This window comes from Ananas comosus, linkage group 3, assembly GCF_001540865.1.
Source record: "Ananas comosus cultivar F153 linkage group 3, ASM154086v1, whole genome shotgun sequence".
In the NCBI taxonomy this organism is placed as follows: Eukaryota; Viridiplantae; Streptophyta; class Magnoliopsida; order Poales; family Bromeliaceae; genus Ananas; species Ananas comosus.
This window is the reverse complement of record NC_033623.1, coordinates 6,199,954-6,222,706: the sequence shown is the minus strand read 5'-3', so window position 1 is coordinate 6,222,706 and position 22,753 is coordinate 6,199,954. Positions and strand designations below refer to the sequence as shown.

Below are 22,753 nucleotides of genomic sequence, written 5' to 3'. Positions count from 1 at the left end.
TTACACTAACTCTAGTGTTCTTTATTCACTTTTTGTTGCAACTCATGCAATCACATTTTCTTTTGCATTCTTTACTTTTGCTAACTCTAGCATTTATATTCTTTACATCACTTTGGTTCTTTAGATCACACTAATTCAAGTGTCGCTTTACTTTAACATTATTCTTTTCATCATTCTTTACTTTTCAAATGCCACTCGATCTATGTCATGGTGTCACTCTGTTCTTTTGCTCACTTTGGGTGCTCTCTTTTTCTCTAATGCATACACTTAGGGTTTTGACATTCATTTGGTTCTCAACCATCATTATAAGCAAGTTGTATTCACAATCATGCTATCATCACATTCTTATCATTACTTTATCCTAATATGCATGCAACAATACATAATTCATGCTCAAATGAATGACACATTAGGCATAGAGAGAAGTTCAACGAGTTTGAGAAGCACCACCCACCTCGTAGGCTTTCAAAGGTGCTCCGATGATTTTCTTGGAAATTTTAGACCCTTCGTTCTTTACCTACGGCATAACGAACCCTTATTAGGCCATTTTGCCCATAACTTTTGATTGTCCTTTCGTAACATTAATCCGAGCGCACCAACGCGTCGGAAATACCCCCAATTAGGTTTTTAGAGGGTCAATTGCACTTATAAACCCTCATGAGCAAAAGCCCCAATTTGGGTGCCCTAGCTCCAATGTATATCAAAACCTAGGGTTTGATCTCATTGGGAAGCAAAAGTAGCTTCATTATACTCTAAATAGTCCATTAGAACCATTCTTAGCCTTTCCAAAACCCTAGTTTGGATTTCACCATGAGAGGTGGTCCAAGCTCACCTCTATAGCAAATCTAGGTTTTGATCTCTTTAGAAGCAAAAGAAAGCTTCAAAACTCTTTAAACATTTCACTAAAACTCATTTCTAGGTCATTCAAACCCATTTCTAGGGTTTTACTACATTAGGGTTCAAAGCTTACCTTGTAAGCTTCCTTTTCTTGCACTAGAGAGGAAGAAGATGAAGCTCCTTTGCTCCTTGATCTTCTTCTTCACCTTCTTTTCCTTCTTCTCCTTCTTTTCTTCCTTTCTTCTTCTTCTCTTTTGTCTTCTAGAGAGAGAGAGGGAGAGAAAAGAGTGTGTGTGAGGGAGAGAATGAGAGAAAAGGCTCTCTCAGCCCTCTACATAACCCATGGGTTGCAAAAATGCAAATAAACCCCTCAACTTTTATCTCTGTGCACTGCCTGGACTGGGCAGTTTTCGCAGGCAGAGACCGGTCTCCCCGAGCAGGGACCGGTCCCCGAAGGTCCACCCTGCGCAGCCAGAGCTGCCGCGCGCAATGCATCCGGTCCCTCTCTGGTGGGACCGGTCTCCGGGGGACCGGTCTCTCAGTCAGAGACCGGTTCCCGAGAGCTAACCTTCCAGGACTTAGCCGATTTTTCGGCTGTCTCATTCTGCACACGTTCAGGGACCGATCTCTCCCACCAGGGACCGGTCCCCGAGAGCTCAAAATCGGCAGTTTTGCAGAATTTGATTCTTTAGCTCTCGAAAACCTCCCGTAACTCACTTTTAATCACTTTAACACCTTCGGACTTTTCGAAGTGTACCATCCTCGCACTTTGGTCAATTTGACTAAAGTTCGATATTTATTTTCCGAATTTTCGGCATATTACAGAAACTCTCCTCCAAGCTAAGTGTCACGCCCCGAGACCGCTACCCATTTGGTCTGGTTCGGGCACGTCGAACAGATGCCGAACGAACAGCACCTCCACTGTCCGCCCAAGGCTCAAGCACGGGATCATGTACAAGAATTCGCCCAGGAACAATTCAATGCATACAAGATCCAAACAACGATAATAGAAGCACCATAAGTGCATAACAACAAGAGCAAGTAACACATGTACGATTCCAAGTGCAAAAAGAGAGAGAGTTCTATCTATTACATCACAATCATCCACAGTTACAATTGATTTACAATTTACATTTTTGTTTATCCAAAATGTAGATAAAAGTTCATTCACATCTCTCCAAAATGCATCTCACAACCTATACATCATCTACTCTTATATATGTAGGTACCTCTAATGCAATAGAAGAGCCACTAATGCTAGGGTGCTAAGCCCTTACTGCGATCCTCGCCCGGAGCGCTCATTCTCGGCCGTGCAACAAAGTGGGGTGAGAACTATTGTCCATAGTTTCCAGTAGGTTCGGCCACCGACTCCGCCGATTTTTCTACTAGGTCCAAGTGGGCACAAGCAGATAGATTGATAGATAGATATCAAAGCTGTAAATGCGATAGTAGGAAAACTATGCTACTATGCCCAATCATCCAATGTATGCATGCATCATATAGTATATGGTTTACTAACATGCCACTATGTCCAAGAAGTAATGTTCTTTACTTGTTCATCAATTCTCTTGGCTTATCCAAATCCTTGGCCAACCCGGAGGTTCGCCCACGACTCACATACATCTCATGGTAAGGAAACTCAACTCGTTCACAAACCCGAGACCGTCTGCGGGACCCCATAAGGCTATCCCAGGGAGCCCATAAGGCTATCCCTCAGGTGAGAACACTCCGGAGCGCACACTTGTGAGGAGCGACCAACACAAGTTCTGAACAGACAGCGAGTATGATCCAATCCTCTCAACTCGAGGATACCCTACCCATTAGGGTTAACTATCACTCGGGAATCCACCTATCCCAAAGTCCATATGCAAGTGTTTAACTACACTAAATTCTTGTTCAATGACTCATCTCTAGGGAATCCACCTATCCCTAAGTTCACATGTCAAGTGCTACTTTACACTAAGTTTTATGCCACTCGTTTTGTTGTCATTGTTGTTTACATGCCACTCGTTATGTCTTTATCAACTATCGAGTCCATCTCTTACCTCAGCACTATAGGATTCAATGTCTCGACCCAATCCTTATCTATCCACTATATCAAGCATTCAACTCACACTATGATATTATCTAGGAAGAGCATAAGGAACTGGAAATGCACATATATCCTATAATGCATATATGAAGAGATGCAACATTATAAAGCGCTAAGAAATAAAGAAGAGCCCGGTTGCTTCGGGATGACACCACCTACCTTCTGGCGTTGTCACAACTCTAGGAATGAAGTTCGCCGATTTTACGACGTCATCTCGGCCTTCCAGGCAGAAACGAAGCTCGGAAGGTCCTTTTTGCCCGTAACTTTGCACCCGCTCGACGAATCGTCGAACCGTCTTCGCCTACGCATTTAAACACCTAGCAATTAGATTTACACTTAACCAATTTAGATCAGTACCCAACAAATCACAAAACCCCATTTTTGGAGCCCTAACTTGCAATCATGCAAGAATCCTTCTCTAGATCCTCAAACTCATGCATTAAACACTTATTAAGCATGCTAGAGTTCCAACTAAACCGATTCTAGAATATAAAATCCAAACCCTAGAAGTCTACCATGGTTGAGCTTCAAGCTTACCTCCAAAAGCTAGCTCCAAGGGTGAAGAGGAAGAAGAAGACAACGAAGATCCTTCTCCTTGCTTGATTCTCCACCAAAACCCTTCTCTTCTTCACCTTCTAGAGGGAGAGGAAGAGAGTTTAGAGAGAGAGAGGGAGCTAGGGTTAAGCTTGGGGAAAAAAATAAGAAGAGAGAGAGAGAGAGCTCACTCTCATGTAGCCCCAACTCATGCTACAATTGCATAAAAACCCCCTCAACTTTGCCAACATGACACAGCCCAACTTGGGCAATTTCGGGCTATGGGGACCGGTCTCTCAAGCATGGGACCGGTCCCAGAGAGCTCTCCCGCAGCTCAACTGAGCTCTCGCATGGAGCAACCGGTCCCTCCTGATGGGACCGGTCTCTCGAGGACCGATCTCTCCCCGCAGGGACCGATTTCCGAGAACTAGTTCTTCTGGTACTTAGCTGATTTTTTCTATCTCTGAGATCCTCCATGTAAGGTACTGGACTTCTAAAAATTATGAGGTTACGGTATACATTTGGTTGGAAGACCATTTGAATGGTTCGGTGAGGTCCCGGTGAGGTCCGAAAGCATTCGGGCGTTTCGGTGCGCGTAGGCGCTAAAACGGAGCCGAAAGGCCGTGTTGGGCCGTGAGCCAAATCCGGCATTAGCGTGATGAAAAGATGATGAAAATACGCTCGAAAACATATTTGGAGAGTCTCGGTTCGATTTGAAAAGAATCGGAGGTCAAACGAGCGAAAACGAGCGAAAACGGAGAAGAAACGGTGAAAAAGCTGAAATTTTGGCTATCCTTAAAGGCTGGAATTCTTGACCTATGGGGACCGGTCCCCCAAGTCCAGGGACCGGTCCCCTATACAAAAAATGGCCCCCGCGGGGGCAATGTAATAAAATGAAAGTTGAGCGGCCTAATTGCACTTTGGGCATTATGAGAGTGTATAGAGAGGGTTCTTTCTCTCTTTCTCTCATTTCCCTCACTCGAGCACCACCTCTCTCTCTCTCTTAACGTGAAGAAGAAGAAGAGGAGAAAGAAGAAGAAAGGAAAGAGAATGAAGAAGGAGGAGAAGAAGAGAATCATCACCACCATCACATCTTCTTCTTCCTCTCAACCTTGGAGCAAACCTAGAGAGGTAAGCTTCTAGGACTCTAATGGTAAATTCTTAGGGTTTGGTTTATGCACCCTAAGGATGGTTTAGATGCAATTCTAGCAAGCTTAATAGATGTTTAATGCTTGAATCTAGAGTTCAAATGGTGGTTTTTGCCGTAGTCGCAAACTATGGCTCAAAAATGGAATTTTTGTAAATAGATGGGTTTGATCTCATTTAACCCTCTGTAAACCTAATTGATAGGTAACGAAACATGTTGGCGAAGACGGTTCGGCAATCCGACGAGCCGTTACAAAGATATTGAAGAAACGGACGCTTGGAGCTTCGTTTCCGCCTGGAGGGCCGAGGCGACGTCCATAAATCGTGAAATTGGGTCCCGAGCATCGTAACGGCGAGGCGAAGATCGTTAGCACTTGAAACGGCGAAGCGACGCGCTCTTGGAGAGCAACTGTGAGATCGGGCCCAAACGGGTGCCGAGTGCCGCGGGAGGCCGATTGCAAGTGTCGACGAGCAATCGGAACGCGAGTTAAGGTGGGTTGTGCTTACCGAAGCGACTAGGTCGCCCTTTATGTCTAAGATGATTAAGAATCTATGTTGATGCATATGAATGTAAATGAGGCATATAGATGATGCATATAAATGTAAATAAAGCATGTGGTTTATTTATGTAGCTAATGCATGTTAATAATATGATGCAAATACTAAGTAGATCCATGTAAAATGACATGATATAGAATACATGCTAGTGATAATGCAAATGATATGTATGTGTGCATTGGAGTATATGCTAGTTGCACTTAGCATTATGAGTTCATGCTAGATAGTAAATGCATATTGGCATCATAGAATGTATGCGAGATGAAATGTGGATATCTATAGTACTCAATATGACAATAGGACGTCAAGTAGATCGAGTGGCATTGAACCTAGTGTTAATAAACATAGGTCAGATATAGATGACATTGAACCTAGCGTTGTTGAACCTAGGATAAATAATGAGTGGCATCAAACCTAGTGTTAAAGAACATTGGTTGAGTATGAACCTAGAATCGGGATCTAGGTGCGTACCATCTAACCTAGTGTTAAAGAACATAGGTTGAGAACTGAACCTAGAGTTAAGGTAAACCTAGGTTGTGAAATTGAGGCATTAGACCTAGAGTCAGTTGGACCTAGGGTGGAAAGTGCATTAGACCTAGATAGGTCAATAGCATAGGGTTGGATACGGACCCTTGACTTGTGAAGTGGATTCCGAAATCCCGAGACTTGTGAACTCAATAGTTCTTGGATCGCGGGTGTATGTGGCATGTTCCTCTCCCACCGGAAAAACTTTGAGGATTGTGACTAAGCAAGAACAAAGAGCGCTAGGGTGTATGCGGCATGTTCCTCTCCCTATCGGGGGTCTTGGCTATGGGTGTATGCGGCTATGTTCCTCTCCTTCTGGCGGATCCCTGACCACGGTACACGGACCTTCGGGCAGACCATTGGGCGATGTGGTTCTTGGCTTGCAAGCTGAGGTGCATTGTGACAGGGTCCTTCACCTCGAGCCGGGCAGAGCGCGGACTATCCGCAGTTGATTAACTCGAGGCCGAATCGGGTGGCTAGCTCCAATAAAATAGATAGAACCTTGAGGGCTAGTGGTAAATGTGTAAACCTAAGGTAATAGAGACCTTAGAGTTGGATGATATGAACTAGAGTTAGCGAGATCAATTGTAGAATCAATAATTCTACTAGTTGTTGCGCATATATTCATGTTGCATATTGCATAGCATCATTGCGGTTGTGAGGCAAAGCAAGGTAAAGTTAGTTGCATATTTATGATATACATATCTATCTGTTTATTGGACTAACTTGTATTTGCCTCCCTTGGACCTGTTGGTCGAGCTCCTCCCTTGGGTGGCCGTACCCACTGGGAACCATGGAGTTGGTTCTCACCCCACGTTATTTTGGGGTTTTACAGGTTCGCACGTGAGCGGCGCGGCGGCGCGAGGTAAGGGCGTAGCTCCCTAGATAACGCCCTACCCCCAGAGACCAGAGCTAGCAGTACCCCGTCGACGTAGCTTAGGGGTATAGAAAATGAAAGGAACAAAATGTATTAAACTTGTAATATCTATGATGTAATAACTTAGATTGTATTTGGAAGTCTAATGTAAAAAGAATGGTGGTTGGGATGTAAATAAATGAATCTAATGTGAATGTTGTAATAACATAGGATGTGTTATGTTGTTGATACGTTTCCATTTGCAATCTATGATTGATATCTGTTCCTGGTCGGAACCCTTGTAATGTACATTGTTTGGATTGCGACGCCTAGAACGTACAGGGGAGACTCTGTCCGCGTACAGGGGAAACCCCGGTCCGTTCGGCGGTCTGTCGTCGGCGCCGTGACCCGGTCCAAATTGGCTGTTGGTCGCGGGGCGTGACACTCCACGTTCGGGGACCAGTCTTCCCCATCAGGGATCGGTCCCCGAGAGCTTAAAAGCTGCAGTATGCAGATTTTTGAATTCTTTAGCTCTTGAAAACCCCCAACAATGCACCTTTGGCCATTTTGATGCCTTTGGCTTTTCCGAAGCACACCAAGTAGACAATCAGTCGATTCTAACCGAAGTCCACTCTCGTATTTCAAGAATTTACTTCCTTACACTAAGGTTGCACAAGAGGGTTGCTTCACCTCCAAACAAGCTCCTCTCCACCAATCTCCACTATTGGAGCAAACCCTAGGAGAGAGAGTGAGGTTTAGAGAGAGAAAGAGAGGTTTCTCTTTTGGTTGGAGTGTTAAGAGAATGAGAGGGGAATGACCTAACACCATCATATAAAGCATCCCCCAGCACAATTGCACCATGGCCCCTCACATAATTCAATTTTGACTCATCCTGAAAATTTGCATGTTCGGGGTCCGAACCCTACGGCCAAGGTCCGAACCCCGAGAGCATTTCCAGTACAAAAGCTTGGGATTTCCCAATTTGCTCTCCAAGATCCTTTGCACCCATCTAAACTATTTTGAAGCATTCGGAACACTCAACAGACCTCTCCAAATCATCCATTACCACACTTCGGTCAATTTGAATGAAGTTCGGTATAGCACGCCGGAGATTCGGTATACTACATCCCTCCCCCCTTAAAAGAAGTTTCGTCCTCAAAACTTAAAGTTCTATCTCAACTAGACTCCACGAAGGGGTAAGAGTACTTGTCATGCATCTCACTCTCGAGCTTCTAAGTAGCTTCTCGCTCATTATGATTATACCATTATACTTTAACATACGGGATCGCACGGTTCCGTAGCTCCTTCTCCTCACCAGCTAGTATGCAAAGTTGGAACTCCACGTACGTCATATCCTCCCGAAGTTCGGGTGGTTCATATTGGAGCACATGCGTATAATTGGAAAAAAACTTGCAGAGTGTAGACATATGGAACACATTGTGCACTCCCGCAAGTCTAGGTGGTAACGCTAACCGACAAGCGACAGGGCCAACCCGATCCAACATCTAATATGGTCCAACATAACGAGGATCCAACTTTCCTTGCATTCCAAACCGCTTCACGCCTCGCATAGGGAAGACTTTTAAGAATATCTTGTGCACCGCAAACTCGAGGCTTCGATGGCGTTTGTCGGCATAACTCTTTTGTCGAGACTGTGCCGTCAGCATCCGCTGCCGAGCAATGCGAATCTTCTTCTCGGTTTCAAGCAATGCATCTGGACCCAACTCTAGTCGTTCTCCAACTTTACCCGAATGTATTGGGGAACGGCACTTTCTTCCATACAAGGCCTCAAATGGGACCATTCCAATACTCGCCTGATAACTATTATTATAGGCGAACCCGGCAATCGGCAAATAGCTATGCCATCCTCCCTTAAAGTCAAGGACATATGCTCAAAGCATTTCTTTAAAAATCTATATCGTCCTTTCCGACTGACGATCACTTGAGGATGAAAAGCGGTACTGAAGTCGAGCCGCTTGCTGAGAGCACCTTGCAAGCTCTTCCAAAATTAGGAAGTAAATCGAGGGTCCCGATCCGACACAATTGATACCAAAACTCCACGTAGTCGGACGATCTCATCGAGGTAAGCTTATACCAATTTATCGCTTGACCATGTGGTGTGGATTGGCATGAAATGCGCGGATTTTGTGAGGCGATCCACCACCACCCATATCGCGTCAGGATCACCCTGAGAACGGGGTGATCCCACGACCAAATCCATTGCCACATCCTCCCACTTCCACAAGGGGATAGATAAACCCTGAAGTTTTTTCGTTGGGAGCCGATGTTCCGCCTCAATCTGTTGGCACACATAACCAACATACGAAGGACTTATCTCCTTAATGCCACTGGATATTATTTTCCTTTGAGATTAGGACTACCCTTCATCCTCGTAGTGTGGGTCTAACAAGAATGCACCAACTAGTCGAATGGTCCACCACCGCTACACAATACATACGGGTAGACCTCCTCGAATCGCACAAAAGTCCACAAAGTGGCACTCTACCATTCTGGACATTCGAGAGTCTACATTGCCAGGTACAACTCTTCTCTGCATTCACCATCTCACTAGGGAATTCACTCGGATTCGATCACCGACATTGCTTAAAAGCAATTTCACAGGTGCATCGCTCAATCACGAGTGCTCCAACTACACCCGGACTCTTAGTGGAATTAATGAATCAACTTGCATGACAACTAATATACTTGTTATTGTCACGCTCCGGGACCGATACCAATTTGGGCCAGCCGGGGCACGTTGAACAGACGCTGAACGGACAGAGTTTTTCCTGCCCGCCCAAGGCTCAACACATGTACAATTCTAGTAAAAGAATGCACAAGCGGAAACATACAAATACGGCTTACACGAGGGTAAGCAACAGCCATTAGTGAAAGAAAGAAAACTAAACAAGTACACAAGTACTATGATTCAACTTTTGATCACATACATTGCATTTAACCTTCATATTCATGATTCTTTACATTGCTTTCATCATTTCTTTTACATCACATTTATTTAAGAATAAAGCTTTACATTCTCATTCTTGCTTTTACATCTCAAATCATCAAATACAAAAGATGAAATAAGGGTATGCTACTACAAAATGTAAGAACCCAACTCGGGTAGTCACTGTCTATGGCGTGATACCTTTACCGCGGTCGCTCGCCGGCTCGCTCGGTCCCGGCTCTGTGGAAATAGTGGGGTGAGAACTACAACGAAGTTCCCAGTGTGTTCGGCCCCAATCTCACCGACTTTTCCACTAGGTCTAACTCATGCATAATAGAAGAAATAAGCAGATAAGTAGCCAACTATACAAATGAAGTTAATATGCTTGAACAATGCTATCAATAAGAAGCTCAATATAAAACTTATGAAGAATGCATGATCTTTATTCTTTGTTCTTTATTCTTTCGTTCAATTTCAAGGCTAACCCGGGGGTATCGCCTCATTAACTCACCAACTCAAAGTCCATAATCGCGAGCCCTCAGCTTCCTCCCGCTAGGACCGTCCTCTGGGGAACAGCACCAACCCAGTGATGACAAACTCCGGAGCGCATCGCTCGAGAGGGAGCTACCGCCCTCGAGCAAGGACTTGAAATTTATGCACAAATGACCCTTAACTCTAAGGTTGAATGTCATTGTGTCTCAATCTCATATTCTTTGCATTCTTTACTTTCAATTATGTCATTACGCTAACTCTAGTGTTCTTTATGCCACACTTGTTGCTAACTCTAGCCATTTTTCTCTTTGATGCCACATTGATGCTAACTCTAGCTTTTGTTCTTTGATGTCATACTTTTGATGCTAACTCTAGCTTTGTTCTCTATACCACACCTGTTCTCTTTGATGCCACACACTAGCTCTAGTGTTCATATACTCTAGCATTCACATTTTCTTTACCTTTGCTAATGCCACTCTGTCACGCCCGGGTACCAGCGGAAGCATATCCGGCACGTGCACAGACCCGCCATACACCTGCAGTATATAAGGCGTCTACGAGAAGCAAGTCGATAGGAAGTAAAACAAGAGAGTCTTATCCTGATATCAGAGCAAAGTACAAGTCGATATACAACGAGTATCCAATCCGAGTCAAAATCCAAAGTGTATACAAACCATGATCACAGCAAAAAAGAGAAGTAACACTACTATAATCTCAACCCCGAAAGTAAATATACATCACGNGATGCAATCCTCACTTTTAACATTCCAAGCATCCTCTAACTTATCCAAAAACTTGTTCTAACCTTTTAGAACATGTAGGAGTGATCCACGCACCATTCCACATACTCGAACTCCGCAATTTGCGAAAGTCCAGTGTATTACACACTCGATCTATGTTTCATCGTGTCACTATGTTCTTTGCCTCACTAGGTTCTCACATTACATCTCATGCATACATAGGGTTCTTAGGTTCTCTATCATTTCATAATGCAATTTGAACTCACAAAATGCAATATTCACAACATTATCATTTCATCACCCTACTATGCTTGCAACAATATATATATATATATATATATATATATATATATATATATGTATGCTCAATGAGTGATATATTAGACATAGAAGGAAGTTCAAAGAGTTTGGAGAGCACCACCCACCTCGTAGGCTTTCTTAGGTGCTACGGTAATTTTCTTGAAATTTTTAGCCTCTTAGTTTGCTACCTGCGGCAAAACGAAGCCAAATTAGGCCATTTCACCCATATCATCACATAGCCTTTTCGTAACGTCAAACCGAGCGCATGAATGCGTTCGTTTGATCCCCAATTAGGTTTCTATAGGGTCAATTTCACTTTGGAACCCTCACAAGTAAAAGCCCCAAATTTGGGTGCCCTAGCTTCACATATACCAAATTTAGGATTTTGATCTCTTAGAGAAGCAAATGAAAGCTTCAAATCCTCTAAAGGTTCCATTAAAATCATTTTTAGGTCAATCAAAACCCATTCTAGGATTTTACCATGAGAGGGGTTGTAGCTTACCTCAAAGCTTTCCCTTTCTTCAAGCTAGAGATAAGGAAAAGGGAGTTGCTTCACTCCTCCTTCTTCTTCTCCACCTTTTCCTCCTTTTTCTCTTTTCTTTTTCTTTCTTCCTTCTTCTCCTCCTTGTTCCCTTGTCTTCTAGAGAGAGAAAGAGAGAAGAGAGGGTATATGAGGGAGAGGAAATGAGAGGAAATACCTCATAACCCCTCATACATAACCCATTGGTTGCATAAATGCAAATAAGCCCCTCAACTCTTATTTTATCAAACTGCCCAGACTGGGCCATTTTCGCATACGGGGACCAGTCTCTCTAGCAAGGGACCGGTCCCCGAGAGCACTCCCCACAGCCTCGCAAAATGGGTCCGGTCTCATCCTGAGGGACCGGTCTCCCGGGGACCGGTCTCTCCCCGCAGGGACCGGTTCCCGAGAGCTGCTCTCGTGGGACTTAGCCGATTTTCCCACTTCTCAGATTCCACGCATACGGGGACCGGTCTGTCCCACCAGGGACTGGTCCCCGAGAGCTCAAAAACTGCAGTTGCAGATTTTTTATTCTCCAGCTCTCGAAGATCCCCAACAATGCACTTATACTCTTTTCGACACCTTCGGCCTTTCCGAAGTGTACCAACCTCGCACTTTGGTCAATTTGACTAAAGTTCGATATTCATTTATCGAGATTTCGGTATATCACAGTTATAGACAAGGCAAATATGACATATTGTATAGTAGTGACAAATATGAAGTTAAGCATGTTGTACTTAGTTGAACAACTAGAATTCAATATTGTGGCATAGTACTCGACCTCTAGATCGCTAGTTGGCATTCCATGTTTTAAATATGACGAACGAGATCCATGTGTTATTGATCACGCTTGCTTACCACTGTGCTCATTCGCACAAACTTGTGAGGGTCGCTCCCTACAAGACGGCACTCCGGAGTTGGTCTTTGCGACATCATTCTCGCCCATGCGGAATTGGGCGCTGAAGTGGATTGCCGTGGAAAAGGCTCATTTCTAACGGGGGAATGTTGACTACTACGGGACCATTAGGCACAGCGCAAATCGGAACTATACCTTGTGTAAGTTCTCGTTGATTTGGGAAATTGCAATTAAACTTAACATTGGATATCACTACTAAATAGTGGATATCACTACTAAATAGTGCATGACATTTGGACATATACATTAGTCCTTTATGTTCATTCATATGATAGACTAGTTTTCATACATGTTAAATAACATAGTTATTTGGAGGCATAGTAGTACTTGAATCTCTAATTCTTATTAAGCACGAGATCAGACGGGTGATCGAGACACAGGACACTCAGCCAGTTGTTGAGGGTACTGCTATCGAATATCTCGACCAGTTGGCAGTCATAGAGCCCTTTGATGAGTATAGTGTTTTGATCGTGGTTGCGCTCGTGGTAGGAGACGTGTAAGTAGACGTGGTCGAAGGAGTAGTAGGAGAATATAACATTATATTTTTGTAAATTTTAAATTGCACAGAACTTTCTACATTATTAAAAAATTTGCTCTAATTTTTAATATTTTGTTGTAATGATATGATATCAATGCTCTATTGATATTCTGTTGGATTTATTGTTGTGCTGGATTTTTTGTCGTATTATTGATGTTGATTTTCTTGTGTTGTTGTATTGAATTTGTTGTTGTGTTGTTAATGTTGAATTTATTATGTTATTATGTTATTGTGCTGAAATTATAAGTGTACTATAACTCTACTGAACACGATAAATCATTCACCATGTTTAGACACGGTGAACCATTCACCGTGTCTTGACACGGTGAACTGATTCGCGTGTTTAGTGTATTACCCGCACCTGTGTGGTTTAAGGGTAGGTATTGTAAGGGTTAAGGAACATAGTTAACCATTCAGCATGTCTAGACACGGTGGACATACTGCATGGTTCATCGTGTTCAACTTAACACTCTGGCCCTAGCCCCGCTCGTGTAGTGCTGACATGGTGCTCGCGTGGCAAGATCATGGCTAAAAGTACAAATATAAATTTGCGAGAACCATTTTTAAAATAAACTTTTTTCGGGAGACAAAATGCAAAAAAAGCCCTTTATTAAATGAGAAGGCCTAGAAAAACCGGAAATTATATTAACTTGCAGCAAGTGCTGCAGGTATCAGTTTCAACCACGTTCTATTTACTAGATCTGGTAAGTACAACTCTTCATTTTGGACCACATCTTATACATTACAACCCACTTCAGCACAGCTCAGAAAAGCCGTCTACTTCTGCTGCTTGTTGATCTCCGCTGAAGATAGCAGGTATCATCAACCAAACGAAAGAACAAAAAGACTAAACAAGAATAGTTCCTCGCATTAAATGATAGGAAAGAAAACAGACACTGTAAGCAAAAGGAAGAAAAAAAAATCACGGTTAATTAAGAAATTACAGAAAATGAAAGAACAAAAAAATTTACTAAAAACATTTCAACTACGGCCGCACCAATATCAGATGAGAAATCAGCTTGGTCAATAACATAGTTTGGTAGTTATTTCGCACAACTCGAGAGAAAAATGAATCCAGATGACAATGTTATATGAAACAGAGCACAAAACGATTGGAGAACCTCATTAAAATTTTCTTATATAGTCAACAAAAGTATAAAAAGATAAAGTAAAAATTCTAATTTTGACATACACTCATTTACAATGAGAAAGGAATAACCCAAACCAAGCTAGAAGCGGCATATTTAGTGCAAAGTACCAGAGGTTGTTTCCACTCAAAATAATCAAATCTACAGCAAACTATTAAACATCGCCACAGAAAGTAAAAACGAGCCGAGTCTTGTTAGATGAAAAACCATGGAACTGCCCTTCACGCGTTTGTACAATAAAAAATACATCAAACATACAACCATCTAAACTGTCCATCCCACCCAACAGAAAACCGGAAAGCATCACACAAGAAAACCAAGCCTCTCCCTACTAGATGGAACAGCTATTTGTACTTACAAATACACAAATGAATGAAATCCCGACACTCCCCAAACTCATCCAAACAAATACACGATGATGACACATTAACACGCGTCAACGGTTAGCATCGATTGGAGCACCAGACCGTGCCTGTGAGATCCGATTCGCATAGATAGTCACTAGTCGCAGCTGCGTGCTACTGAGCCCTTCTAAATGTGGTAAGAAAGCTTTTCCAAGCATGATGTAGATGTCCACCAGGCAAAATACAACATTCTGCGAGTTTGAAGACAGAAAATAAATTTCTAGCAAGAAAAGAACTGTTAAGGTCTCTATTGTGCATTTTCCAGTGGAATCTTGCAGTATTTCCAATAATAATTTTATCTTCAGTCCCATATTTTGCAGTTCTATCCTTATAAGTTCCATATACATATCCCTTCATAACAGTTTCGATCCTCAGATCAACACCAGTCAATACTCTACGCCCAACACTCTACCCTTGTAAACTTCACCAAGTTATGTAGGTACAAGTATGCACAGGTAAAATTGTAGTAAAGAAACAAAATTTGAAATTACTAATCAAATAATAGTAGATTCCTTTGAAAGATGCTTAACAGGGATCTTATTGAAAGAAAAACTAAAATGCAAGGAACGTGAATGTGTGCTATTAGGAGCATGGAAGCCTCTGTGCTCCTAATCCATTTTTGATGATGGCACTTCTGTATCGACAATCGGCTCCATTAAACTTGATCTATCATATTTGAAATATCTAGAAAATAAATTGTGATTTTTCAATATCATTTACCTAGCGATCGAAAGGGTTCAAAATCAATAATTTTTAATAGTTGATGTATATAGTTTGCAAGCAATGATTTAAGTGCCGTGGCACGGGATCGTGCTGGAAACTTGCCGGCACGGTACAGCACGGTGCGTGCCGAGCCGTGCCGATGCGTGCCGGTCAAACAAAATTCTTGTGTGCCGACACATAATAGCATGAAATATTTATTTTCTTTAGCAACAAAATACTTTAACTATTTATTATGTCTTTTTATCACATCTTTTGAACTTTATTGAGAAAATTACTTACTAATTTAAAGAATAGAGGGTTTTGAGCTGTGTCATCGACACGGAGTCTGTATCGTGCGGATATCTTGTTGACACGGTACGGCATGGTGGATACAGCTCGTGCCGATGGGAACTTAAAACATTGTTTGGAAGTTTAACGATGTAAAAGTATTCAAATCAGATGAAATTTTGATAGAAAATTCTTTATACCATTTACTGCAAGATCAATATCTCTGATAGAAAATTTTAGTGCTATATCACCACTTTTTGCGAGATTTTTATTTTCAGCCGTTGATTTTGAACCTTTTTTATCGCTAGGTAAATGATATTGAAAAATCACAATTTATTTTCTACATACTTCAAATACGCTAGATCAAGTCTAACGGAGTCGATCGTCGATTCGGAAGTTCTATCGTCGAAAAACGGTTTAGGAGCACGTACTCAATATATATATATATATAGAGTCGGCTGCTATGCCATCAATAGCATCAAACACTTGGTGCTATCGAGTTTTTCACCGTTAGATTTAATCCTTTAATTTTTTTTACCCGTTAGATTATACTATTCAACCAACCACTCACTCAACCCTAGGGGGCCCACATCATCCTAACCGCACATTTCTCAATCCAAAGGCTAAAAAACTAATAGCTATAGTGCTATTGATAGTATTCCAGCCTAGTTATATACATATAATTGAGCTCCTATGCTTTTAAAAGTACCAGTCAAGGTTTTAAATGCCCGTCGACACGGGCCAAATCCACCGTGCCGTACCGTGCCAACAAGATATCGACACGATACAAAACCGTGCCGATGGTACAACTCAAAACCCTCTATTCTTTAAATTAGTAAGTAATTTTCTCAATAAAGTTCAAAAGATATGATAAAAAGACATAATAAATAGTTAGAATATTTTTGTTGCTAAAGAAAATAAATATTTCATGCTATTATATGTCGGCACACAAGAATTTTTTGACCAGCATCCATCGGCACAGCTCAGCACGCACCGTGTCGGCTGGTTTCCGACATGACCCCGTGCCACGGTACTTAAATCCTTATACAAAGTCATTGGTACTCGTAGGTTTTCGGTCCTTGGATTAAGAAATATGCGGTTAGGATGATAGTGGTTCCCTAGGGTTGAGTAGGTTGTTGGTCAAAAAACGGCTTAGGAGCACGTATATATATATATGGGATATTTGCTATTTTAACGCTGTAAAAAAATCAAAATCGGTTGTGAATTTTTTTATAGAAAATTCTATAAACTACATCGATAAAGATCAATAACTCCAATCTTAAATTGAAGAATTCGGTTATCCATTTTTAAGACGTCAATCGATTTTGACTGTTCATTTTATACCTGCTTGATGAACTTATTATAATTTTAAAAAATTATAAAATTTATTTTTTAGAAGTTTCAAATACTTTATATCATATTTAACGGAGTGGATCGTCGATTTGAAAGCTCCATCATTGAAAATAAATTATGAGTATGAAAGGCTCTATACTCATAAGAATATAGTAGCCCTAGCTATATAGAGTCCGGCTACTATACTCTTATAAGTACGATCGCCCTCGTACTCATAAGTTGTTTTCGATGATAGAGCTTTCATAAGTTGTTTTCGATAATAGAGCTTTCGAATCGACGATCCACACTGTTAAACGTTATCTAGAGGGCTTTTTTTTGCGTTTGGCCCCCTGTAAAAATATTATTTTAAAAATAACCCCGATAAATTTATATTTGTAAAAATGGCCCTAGCCCTGCCACGCAGGAGCCACGTCAGCGCCACGTGAGCGGAGCCAATTTATTACGTTGAACACGGTGAACCATTCACAGTGTCTTCACCGTGCTTGGGGAAAGTATACTATATATATATTGCGAAAAATATAAGGAAAATAAAAAGGGGTAAGTGGGGGAATATAAGTATGGAACACCGTGAATCATTCACCGTGTTTGAACACGGTGAATGACTTAAAATCATGGCGCTAACGTGGCGCCTGCGTGGCGGGGATAGGGCCAAATTTGCAATTATAAATTTGATGGGGCTATTTTTAAAATAAAATATTTTGAGGGGTTCAAATGCAAAAACAACCGTTATCTAGAGCATTTGAAACGTCTAAAATCAAATTTTATAATTTTTCTACATTATTTACCTTACAATCAAAAGGTCACAAAATTGACAATTTTTAACAGCCGATATGAAATATTTGCAAGTTTAACGATGTAAAAGAATCGAAATCTGTTGAATTTTTCATAGAAAATTCTATTCACGTTGAATTTTTCATAGATAAAGATCAATAACTCCGATCTTAAATTGAAGAATCCGATTATCCATTTTTAAGACGTTCGATTTTGACCGTTCATTTCATACCTGCTTGATTAACTTCATTATGATTTTGAAAAATTACAAAATTTACTTTTTAGAAGTTTTAAATACTGTAGATCATATTTAACGGAGTGGATCGTCGATTCGGAAGCTCCATCATTGAAAATAACTTATGAGTATGAAGGGCTCTATACTCATAAGAGTATAATAGCCCTAGCCATATATATATATATATATATGAGTTGAGCTGGAATGCTATCGATAGCAAACGGGCTCCGTTACCACCCATTTGTTTTAGATGATGAAGCCTCCAAATCGACGATCGGCACAGTTGAACATGATCTATACCACTTAAAGTGTCTAGAAACCAAATATCAAATCTTTTCAATATCATTAGCCTAATGATCAAAGGGTTTCAAAATTTATAATATTAATGGTAGATATGAGGCATTTCCTTGTTTAACGGTGTAAAACTATCCAAAGCAATTGAATTTTCGTTAGAAAATTCAATTAAACTATTTAGAACAAGATCTATATTCTCGATCTTAATTATAAAATTTCTATCATCATTTTTTAGAGGATATTCATTTTCAGCCGTTCATTTTTATGCCCACTTAAATGGACGAGAACAATATCGGAAAAGTATGAAATTTGATTTCTAGATACTTTAAGTGGTGTTGATCATTTTCAACGGTGCCGATCGTCGATTTGGAGGCTCCATCATCGAAAACAAATGGGTGGCAACGGAGCCCGTTTGCTACCGATAGCATTCCAGCTCAACTCATATATATATATATATATATATATAAGAGAGAGAGATGAGAGAGCAGCTAGGCGTATACCTAACTCGGTAGCAACGGAGGCTTCCGTCTACCACTCATATATAATAATATATATATATATTTAGTAGCAATCTGACGAGCCGTTTTACTACGCGATTTGTTTGGGAGCTTATGATCAGTTATCCCGTTAAATATGAAACCATTACTACCTTTTCACATGAATTGATTTTTTTATCCATCAATTGAACAAAAAAATGAATGGCTGAAAATGAATGTTTCCTTATTAATCTCAGATTTTTTATTAATTTAAAATTTTTCTAAAATAAAATTCAATGATTGGAAATATCTTACGCGTTTGAGAGAGGAGAAACCCTCTTCGAAACTATTACAAATTGAAACCCCCTTGTCCCACTTAGCAAGATTCGTTTTTATTTTCCAAACCTTTAGAGTGATATAGATCAGTTGCACGAGCCCGATCCATTTGACTTTATCATCGAAAAACAATAGTAGTAAAACTGATTACTACTGATAGTAATTCTAGCAAAACTCTATAATATATATATATATAATAAATATATATATTTAATATATATATATATATATGATCAGCCCAGTTAAGCGTACGTGCAAATGCACGTAATAATTACTTTAATAGCAAGCTCAAATTAATAAATATGTATATTATATTTATTCAGAAGTAGACAATAAAAATTAAATTTAAAAAGTAAATTTATTTATTATATACTATTAGAAAATATCTGTTATATTTTAACTCAAATTTAAATAGTTGTTGTCGACAATAATTATAATAGTTCCATTTTTTATTTTATAAAATTTGAGTTTAGATCGTGAATTTAAATTTAATTTTGGATATCAAATTTGAATTAACAACTAAAATATTTTGACTAAATAGATCAAAATTAAATTTTAAAATTTTGAATTAAAGGTGAACTAAAATTTTGATACTTATAATTTAAAACACATACTTGAAATTTGAATTCGTCAAACTTCAAAAACCATACAAAAATATTAAATAAATAGTTAAATTTTAATTCTGAATTTAAGATAACATAAATTTTAAAATAAAAAATATTAATGTGACACCCCAATAGTCCCACATCGGATGGGAATGGGATTGTCATTGGGTTTATAAGAGACTTAGACACTAGTAATAATAACTGGGCTTAAGCATTTTGAGCCTGTGGTTTGGCCCAACGAGTTATTGTTGCTAGTGGGCTGGGTCGTTACAATTAAAAGATAAATATATATATTTAAAATTAAATTCAAATTCGATTGTTGGTTGCAATCAATAAAAAGTAAAGATAACAACTAAATATTAGTAGATAAAATTGAAATAATCTAAAAATATTCACCTAAAATGAAAATATATGAAAAATTTTTAAGGTTATCCGTTCGAGAAAAAAAGAATTAAAAGTTTGTTTCATTATGTTATTTTGCATAAAAAAACAAAAAAGATGAACCAAAAGTTTTCCTCCCAAAAAACAATTTTGTCGACAGATCGAAATTCAAATTACGTGTTTTTATATATAGTACAGATATAGATACTTATAGTGCACATGCGATGCACATCACATTTAATTAAATTAAATTTAAATCTATATTTTGATTTTAAATAATTATTGGTGGTATGAGTCTTTATCAATTGATTTTTTTTTCTAACTTCAATTTGTCTCCAGAAAAGTTTTATATATTTACAATTTAATTATATTGTAAATATTTTTCATGTGTTTCATAACATACAATTTTTTTTAATATGTACCCAAATATTAAAAATTTGAAATAATTCTAAATTTTAAAATAATGAATAGAGATTTAAATTTATGAACAAAACTCAAAATTTGAAGTTAATATTGAATCTATAATTTGAATATAAGTAGTTATTAGAAATATAAATCTATTTATCAAACAATCTATCACTCAAACTTGATTTATTTTCAAGTTAGTTAATTATTTTCAATTTGAAATAGACTGTTGACAAACATCAAATTTAAAATTTTAAATTAATTTTAAATTTTTGAATTAAAATATATTACTAACGTTTATCTTACGATTCCAAAATTTAAGTATATATTTTAAATTATAAGTATTGGATTTTAATTCACGTTTAATTCAAAATTTAAAATTTAATTTTGATCCACTTTAATAAAAAATTAATTATTAATTCAAATTTAATAACCAAAAATAAATTAAATTGATGATTTAAACTCAAATTTTAACTTTAATTTAAAAATTTTAGAAATTTAAATATAATTATATAATTAAATTTCAACTCTAAATTCAAGATAATAAAAATTAAAAAATCAAATAANATAAATTAAATTGATGATTTAAACTCAAATTTTAACTTTAATTTAAAAATTTTAGAAATTTAAATATAATTATATAATTAAATTTCAACTCTAAATTCAAGATAATAAAAATTAAAAATCAAATAATATTAAAATTTAGATATATATTTGAAATTAAATTTAAATTTGATTATTGATTGTATCAATAAAAAGTTAATATAATAATAAAATATTAGTAGATAGAATAGAGACAATCTATAAATATTTACCTTAAAAAGAAAAGATATTGAATGATAAAAATATTTAATAAAAAAACAAACATTAACTGTTGGAGGAAAAAGAGGAACTAAAAATTTGTTTCGTTACGTTATTTATTTTACGTACGAAAAAAGAGGAATTTTGAATTTGTCGACAAACCGGAATTTGAAACATGTACTTTTATATATAGTATAGATATACGAGCTTTACTAGAACACTATCGATGGTAAATGACTCGGTTTACTACCAATTTTTTTCAATAATAGAATTTCCAAATCGACGATCGACACTGTTGAACAGGATCTAGACCACTTACACTATCTGGAAACCAAATTTCATGTTTTTCCGACACCACTAACTAAATGATCAAAGAGTCACAAAATTTGTATATTTAACAGCCGGTATGTTGTGTTTGCTTGTTTAACAATATAGAAGAATTCAAATCTACTAAAATTTTGTTAGAGAATATTCTAAGTTATTCAAAACAAGATCTAAACTTTAAATCTTGTTTATAAAAATTGTATCATCACTTTTTGAAGGATTCATTTTCAGGGATTCATTTTCAGCCATTCATTTTATGTCTACTAGATGAACAATAGAATAATATCGAAAAAGTATTAAGTTTGATTTCTTGATAATTTTAAATGGTCTAGATCATATTCAGAGGTATTGATCGTTGATTTGCAAACTCTATCATCGAAAACAAATTGATAGTAAACCGGACTGTTTACTACTGATAGTATTCTCGTAAAGCTCTCTCTCACTCTATATATATATATATATATATATATATATATATATATATGAGTCCGTCTGGGGTTAGAACGAAGAAAAGAAATGTTAAAGGTCCCTATTGTACATTTTCCAGTGGAATCTTGCAGTATTCCAATAATAATTCTATCTTCAGTCCCATAATTTGCAGTTTTATCCTTGTAAGTTCCATATACACATTCCTTCATAACAGTTTTGCTCCTCAGATCAACACCAGTCAACACTCTACACCCAACACTCGACCCTTGTAAACTTCACCAAGTCATGTAGGTACAAGTTTACACAGGTAAAAGTACTAAAGAAACAAAATTTGAAATTACTAATCAAGTAATTGTAGATTTCTTTCAAAGATGCTTAACAGGGAATCCTATTGAAAGAAAAACTTAAATGCAATGGACGTAAATGAATATATATATATATATATATATATATATATATATATATAGTTGAGCTAGAATACTCTCAAAAGCACCATAAAGGTGGTGCTTTTTGAGTTTTTAGCCATTGGATGGAGAGATGTAGGGTTGAGATGATGGTGATAGGTGGTGGTAGGTGGTGGTAGGTGGAATAGTGTTTGATCCAAGGACTATTAGTAATCAAGGAGCAGATCCAATGGCTTAAAACCGAATAGCACCATGATGGTGATACTTGTAAAAGTATCATAGCTCAACTCATACATTCTCTCTCTCTCTCTATATATATATATATATATATATATATATATATATATAGTAGGGCTACTATACTCTTATGAGTATAGAACCATTCGTACTCATAAG

At 38.3% G+C, this 22,753-nt stretch overlaps 1 protein-coding gene across 2 annotated transcripts in view; it reads right to left on the bottom strand.

The window, feature by feature from the left end:
- LOC109707066 (CLIP-associated protein) overlaps positions 14,114-22,753 on the bottom strand; it is a 63,204-nt gene continuing 54,564 nt past the window's right edge. For both annotated transcript variants that reach the window (XM_020228132.1, XM_020228133.1), the window contains exon 23: positions 14,114-14,744. In XM_020228132.1, the coding sequence (XP_020083721.1) occupies positions 14,586-14,744 (159 nt within the window). In that variant the 3' untranslated portion in view covers positions 14,114-14,585. The remainder of the gene's footprint in view (positions 14,745-22,753) is intronic.